The 7,668-nt window shown below is 49.9% G+C and overlaps 1 protein-coding gene across 1 annotated transcript in view; it reads right to left on the reverse strand.

Moving 5' to 3' along the window:
- Window positions 1-4,555, reverse strand: part of cplx3b (complexin 3b) — a 6,662-nt gene extending 2,107 nt beyond the window's left edge. Inside the window, exon 1 of the mRNA XM_030376825.1 lies at window positions 4,113-4,555. Coding sequence (XP_030232685.1) covers window positions 4,113-4,273 — 161 coding nt within the window. The 5' untranslated portion in view covers window positions 4,274-4,555. The remainder of the gene's footprint in view (window positions 1-4,112) is intronic.
- Window positions 4,556-7,668: the final 3,113 nt, after the last annotated feature.

Below are 7,668 nucleotides of genomic sequence, written 5' to 3' on the forward strand. Positions count from 1 at the left end.
GCTCCAATTACACACAGAGAGGTTTCTGATTTGAGTCATCAGTGCCTCAAATCGGGGACCTGTTTTGCTAATAAGCTAATCCTGTTTGTTGGATTTAAATATAGAGGGAATCTGCAGGTTGCATATCTTCCTCATGCAGATCAGTCCCTGACATTAACCTCCACAGCTGTGCTCATGCACTGGTTTCTCTCCTTCCTCAACCCTCATACCTCAACCGTCAGGCCTGTTCAAAAGGCATTCGTATCCACCCCTCTTATGCACTTATTGTGTGTTGTACGTCCTTGCACTTAAAAATAGCACTTAGCATTGTGTAGCATCTTATCCTACCTATCTCTGTTGTGTACTGGGAATGGGTTAACCTAGTGATTGTTAGTGCTTGGCACTTGGTTCTGTGAACATCCTTACTGTACCGACAGAGATATATTGTTGTTTCTCTTCTTCGGACAAATGTACTTCGTAAGTCGTAAGTCGCTTTGAATAAAAGCGTCTGCTAAACGCCCTAAATGTATTGATTTGTATGTTCTAACTTCAGTGACCAAATGTACACTAGCAGTGGCTGTTCCTGGATCTGCAGCGGATCCTAATGACGTTTTTGTATCTAACGCTTGTGAACAGCATTGTAACGGCATGTCCGTTTCTGTGTATTTACATAAGCTGTGTGTTTGTCTTTAATTGATCATCTCTGCAGAGGAAACCACTGTTGTTTAGGAATAACACCGAATGATTCAGTGGGTTATGACAGGCCAGACTCATACGTCGTCCTGTCCCGGGTCTGTCTGCTGACGTTCCCCAGAGACACTGAACATAAACACGCAGCGCTGAGTGGAACAAAATGGTTGAGTCCTGCCCTAGCAACGGTCTTACACACGATGCTGGCCAGATCTCAACAACACACAGGGATTACTTATCACTTAATACTCATCCTGTATGCCTCTGTATGGTCTGTCTGCAGAGTTAAGCCAAGCCGTTCGATACGGATTGTTAATACATTAGTTTATATCAGGCTGGACATGATGTAAACTCAAGACAAGACACGCTGTTGTGCATACGCAGCGAGGAATGTAGGGTAAAATATCCTTGTCAAACAACTATTATCTGTAACACAAGAGTGAAACAGTATCTACCACTGATAATTCACCATTCATCAAACTCATGCTCCTGTAACCGCACATTCTGAGCAATCTTTGTGGAAATGAAAGTAAACAGACAAAGCACAACATTATGCAGCGATTAAATCTGTAATTCTGACTTCAACAGAAATTAAATACACATCTCATGAGAGGGAGGGAGACCATGGAAAAGAATGAGCAGATCAGTGTTTATTTGAAACCACTCGCGAACCAGGAATACAGTCCTGCTGCCACTCCTCCAGCAGGGGGCAGCAAACTGGCCTCTGCGTCAGACATCCCCGACCAACAGCGACCGCGTATTCGCGTATGTAACAGAGTCGTCCGCGGGAGAATATCCTCGAGAATATCCCTCACATGAATTAAGGCTTAATGAGATGGCACTTATCCGCATGGTCAAACCACTAACTTCTTGACGAGCCGGCGGCCGAAGCTTGCACTTGTGACATCAACCCAAATAGGATTAGAGACCACTGCACCAAGAAAGCTGACATTGTGATTAGCAGCACATACAAATATGTTATTACCAGAATAAAGGATATTATCCTGAAGCTGAAAGACAGTGTGTGTGAGTGTGAGTGGGTGTGTGAGCGTGTGTCTGCATGTGTGACGTGATTAAGTTTTACTCTGTTGAACCCGAGAGGTCAGGAGAAGGTCATACTTCAACATGGAGCCTCTGTCTGCATGTAGCCCAGCTCACAGGCTCTGCTGCCCAGCGCAGGGCCCCATCCCAGGGCCCACTGCTTAACCCAGCCCCCTGTCACGGGCCTTACGCCTGACCCAGGGGGGGCCTCACAGGGCAGTCCTCGCTGCTGTCACCCCGGGACCAGAGCTGCTGGGCTGCAGGGGCCGTGGCCTCTGAGTGCCACAGCCCCCGTACCCCCTCGCCCCTCCACACACACACACACACACACACACACACACACACACACACACACACACACACACACACACACACACACACACACACACACACACACACACACACACACACACACATAAAGATATAAAGATACATACACACACACACACACACACACGCATACACACACACACACACACACACACATACACACACACACACACACACACACACACACACACACACACACACACACACACACACACACACACACACACACACACACACACACACACACACACACACACACACATTCATGGGTGATGACCGGGGGGACCACCATGTAGGGGGGCCAGGGTGTTTAGAGGCATCGTTTGAAATGACTGCATGTGACATGTTGTTCCACACACCCCTGAGTCGTATAATCCCTAGTTGCGTGTGTGTGTGTGTGCATGTGTATGTGTGTTTGGGTCTCTGTGTGTGTGTGTGTGTGTGTGTGTGTGTGTGTGTGTGTGTGTGTGTGTGTGTGTGTGTGTGTGTGATGTATGTTTTGCTGTGCATCGCCTCTGCCTAATAAGCCGTGTTCTCTGAAGGTCAGCGCGTGACGCTGCGATGAAGCAGAGGTCAAAGGGCGGGGAGCAGAACCCTCAGCAGCACTGTCTAACCCAGGTTGTCTCCGGGTTAGTCAGTCCTTCACACAGAGGGAGGGTCCACGGAGGGTCCACGGACTCCAACGCCGTGGACCAGGAGGGTCTGAGAACGAGGGGTAGTGAGCCGGAGGTGATTCATTCACATGGCTTCACGTTCTACGCAACAGTGTCCACATCCTGTTCTGACTGATGAAAATAACAAGTCCAGGGCGGCATGTGGGGCGGCATGTGGGTCAGGAGGTATTGGATTGGCCTGCAACCAAAAGGTTGCTAGTTCGGATCCCGGCTCCCCCTAGCCCGACACCTAGCCCTAGAGTGTCGAGGTATCCCTGTGCGAGACGCCTCACCCTGACTGCTCCTGACGAGCTGGCTGTCGCCGTGCATGGTCGACTCCGCCGTTGGTGTGTGAATTTGTGCATGAATGGGTGAATGTTTGGCAATATTGAAGATCGTTTTGAGTGGCCAATGGGTTAGACAGGCATGGTTAACATGCAGTCCGTTTACCATTTTACAGTTCACCCAAACGGTCAAAGCGATTCAAAATGTATTACTCAGTCTGAGGTCCAATGAGCATCAGTGGTTCCGGGGCAGACAGAGGGAACATCACATTCAGACCTGGATACCCGCAGTGAGGGTCACATCATGCCAGCTCACGCTGAACGCCGTCTTGTGTTCGCGCTGTCGGCCGTGTGACCTTGTGGTCCTAGCTGTCACAGTTCACTTGAGGCCTGCGCCGTGACACCACAGGGAGGAGGAGTTCCTTTACTATGAAATGCAACGACACAACCATTTTAATGTAACGATCTGGGTGGCTTATCTCAGGATGTAGAGTGGGTTGACTTTTAACCGGAAGGTTGCTAGATCGATCCCTGGCTTGTCCCTAAGGAAGACACCTCACCCTTACTTCTCGCCTTGCAATTGTGTCAATCTGTATGAATCGTTGAAAGTCGCTTTGGATAAAAGCGTCTGCTAAATGCCCTAAATGTAAATGTAACTAAAGGTATACTGCACGACCTAATTAATGACTTAACCATACGGCTCACGGAGTGCAGAGTGTAACTGAACAGACACATCAGGGTAACATTTTCCCCCTTAATTAAAGGTGAACACATTCGGAGGAGCGAAACGCACGAGAGGACCGATGCTCCCTGGGCGATGGAAGCAGCTGCGCGCCGCGCGGCGCGCGCTGTTTTACGCATGAGTTGGGAAGGGCTTCGCGCTGCATAGGAGCCAAACGCACGAGAGGAGCGCCGCTCACTGGGCGCTTCAGCACTCATGCGTAAAACAGCGCGCCGCGCGCGGCGCTTCACCGCTCATGCGTAAAACAGCGCATGGCGCACGGGGAGCTGGACGGAGCACGTGCCCGATATGGCGCGCATCATGTTCATACGACTCTCTACTTAACAACACAAGCCCCAACACGTCCCCATGCATGCGTAACTACTCGGTAAGACGTGCGGTTTGGTTCCTTACTTCTCTTCCTCCAACTGTTGCTGGTACTGCTCGAACTCCTCCTGCGTCATGCCCTGAGCGGCGGCTTCGGTCTTCTCCCCCCCTTCCGCCTTCTCCTCCGTCAGCCCGCCGGTCAGGGTCTTCAGCTGCCCCCCCACCATGCTCTTAACCATGAACGCCATCGTTCTTCTCCCTCGCGGCCGAGTGGGCTCCTGGAACCGGGTAAAGGTTTGACGCGCTCCGTGCGTAAAAGTGGTAAACCTTCCGAAGTTCCGTCCAAATTGGGTTCAAACTATGTCGTTGGAAGTCTCACTTAAAACCATGTCACTTTATAATTCACCCTGAGGAGAAGTAGAACCGTTAAAGGGTCTGATTCCCGCCAGGAGTTTCAGCACCACTGGCCACGGACAGCGCTGCCTCGTGAATGACGCTCGCGCTAACGGACGGCGCTGCACGAGGATGAGTCAACAAGTTCCGCTCCTCACTCGACCAATCATCGTGTTTCCGTCCCCAGCTCACCATTCCCTCCTCCCCCTCCCGCAAACCATAGGAGGAGGAGAGAGCGCGCGCCTTCCTCACGATGCGCGCGGGGGGCACCACGGGCATCACGGCGTCCCGTGATTCGTCTGATTAGAATTCGCGCTGAGACAGACGCTTGAGCCCGGCAGGAGCGGACACACTGGACACGTGACTTAAGATACGGCCTCTTTCTTGCGCCCCCCCCCCCCCAAAAAAAAAATGGCTGAATGTGTCAGTGGTCTTCCAGTTACATACACTCCGATCCTGATTATCGTCTCGATTCGGTTATGCACGATTTGTTTCCTCCCCGGCCATCGAACACGTGTCACTCAGCCAAACAGTAACCAGAACCAACACGCACGATAAGTTGGGAATTTGTTAGTTAACCAATAATGATAGAAAGCCAAATATTGGATCTCTCTCTCTCTCTCTCTCTCTCTCTCTCTCTCTCTCTCTCTCTCTCTCTCTCTCTCTCTCTCTCTCTCTCTCTCTCTCTCTCTCTCTCTCTCTCTCTCTCTCTCTCTCTCTCTCTCTCTCTCTCTCTCTCTCTCTCTCTCTCTCTCTCTCTCTCTCTCTCTGGCTTATTCCAAAGCCATGAAGATTCTCATTATTAGCCCTCCAGTGTGAATTATAAGTCCTCAACGTGGGCACCCTGAGCCTCCCAGTGGTGTGACAACAAACCTGGCCTAGTTCTGGCTGCCTGGGTGGAGACGTAGCCTGTCGCCCAGCGCCGCGATGCCTCATCGTCTACCTGGGTCACTTCACATTTAAATCAACATTCTGCTCGGGAACACAACGTGCAGAGTAACATGGCGCTGATTGTTGAGGTGTTTACATGTTTGTCAACCTGCCCTGAATGTGGAACACAGGGAGAGGAGTGTGTGCACCGCCACGTGCATGAAGTCTCCTGCATTCCTTTCCTATGTTTAAGATTGTTTTAGCCGTGGCTATTTAAAGCTGAGGATCAGAATTACAATGATACTATGATCAGAATGATGATGATGAGGATGATGATGATGAGAATAGCCTGAAAAACAATGAAGGTGGAAGGTAGCCAAGAAGTCATTTATACTCTGTCATTCTAACAAATTCTAATGATTTGATTAATCAAATGAGTACTTTACTGATGTTTGCATCGCTGATGAGAAGCAATGCACTGTGTTCCCGATGCAGAGGTGCAGGTGCACTGATGTCATGGCATGCAAATCCTTTGCACAGATGTGTATCTATCAGCCCTGCATGGCTGCAGAATCTCCAAACCTTACAGTAACACTGTCACACCGTTATACCGTTGGAGTGGTCACCATATCCCAGTGAAGCTGTTACCCTGTGAATGGAATATTATAAGCATTATAACTATGTTTTATAGAGTCACATCACAGGACAGGCCTTTATGATGTTCCGACATAACTGTTCTGATACACAGCGTCAAGCGTCAATCAAGTTCCATTATTTGGTATTTGTCTGGTGCCTGGTCCATGGTTTATGGTGCATGGGGAATGGTGCATGGCACACAGTGCATTGGTCATGGGGCATGAGGCATCATGTGGCGTTGTCGTGGCAGAGAGGTGAACCACAGAAAGTGGGTCGCTTGATGTTTTTGTTTTGATGGTAGAGCTGCTCTGATCATGCCTAGATTCAAACATGACAGGACTCCGCTCTTTGCAGTGCTCTGAGTTAGTCACTTTAACTTTACCAACTGGGAAGGAGAGAGTTAGAGAAAGAGGGAGGGACAGAGAGAGGGAGACAAAGAGAGGGAGAGACACAGAGAGAGGGAGACAGAGAGAGAGAGAGAGAGAGAGAGAGAGAGAGAGAGAGAGAGAGAGAGAGAGAGAGAGAGAGAGAGAGAGAGAGAGAGAGAGAGAGAGAGAGAGAGAGAGAGGAAGAGGGAGAGGGAGAGAGAGAGAGAGGCAGGGACAGAGAGAAAGGGAGAGAGAGAACGGAGAGAGGGGAGGGAAATACACAGAGAGAGAGAGCAAAGACAGAAGTGTGAAAGTAAGATATGAGAGAAGAAAAGATAGTAGAGAGAGGAGGGAGAGACAACAAGGGAAAAGAGAGGAGGGAGAGACAACAAGGTAGAGAAAGAGAGTGATATAATAAGAGGGACAGAGAGACAGAGGGAGAGGTAATGAGAGAGACATAGAGGAAGAGAGAGAGGGGGTTTTATGTTCTCTGCACACCATGCTCTCTGATCCACAGCAGCCATCCACCTCACCTGTGCATCTCCTGACACTGGATTAAAGTCCCACAATAGCAGGGCTGCCGGGCGGCATTAATATACAGGGGGATGCCGAGCAGAAGGACCTCTGCTCAGCACTAGTGTGTGATGATATGAAATGGTGTTACGTGTTTGGTTTTTGATGAACCGCTGATAGACAAGTGCTGCAATTGCTAGCCTGGTAGCCCACCAGCTACGGCACAAACAAAAGCAGGCAGTCAAAGCAATACGTCTGTCTTGTTGCGAACGTCTCCTGAGCACAGCCGGAGCCGAGGAGCAAAGGATTCTGGGATTACTGGTTGTGCAGAGCTGGTGGGACTGTGGGGTCTGGCGGAGCACACTGTGGGGATTCAGAGCTGATGGGACTGTGGGGTCTGGCGGAGCACACTGTGGGGATTCGGTATGTTGAGTAGATTACACTTGTCAAAACTTGGGCTATAATTCGAGCATCCAAAGCTGTCCCCCCGGCCGACAGCAACTCCCTCCAGAGCCTTCAAACATTGCTTCTACAACCTCCTAAAGTCTACTCTTGTTGTCTAGGAAGGCACTTGTGTGTCTGTACACACAGTGAGATACACAGCTATCTTTGGGCCACTCATCATGACAAGCGGCATGCAGTCATTAAGCCTGGAACAGACGGGGAATAAGGAGGGAAGATAACAGCTTAGGTGTGAACATCAGTAGAAGAAGCTCCCGTCTTGACGATGAATGTGTTTATTGATCAGCACAACTCTGTCGCCATCAGCAGATGGATGGATGTGGAGCACTTGATGCCAATGTGCACAAAAAAAGCATCTGATGCCAAAACAGACAGCGGGGTAACAGCCTATGCTTAACACA

Source organism: Gadus morhua, chromosome 14, assembly GCF_902167405.1.
Source record: "Gadus morhua chromosome 14, gadMor3.0, whole genome shotgun sequence".
Lineage (NCBI taxonomy): Eukaryota > Metazoa > Chordata > Actinopteri > Gadiformes > Gadidae > Gadus > Gadus morhua.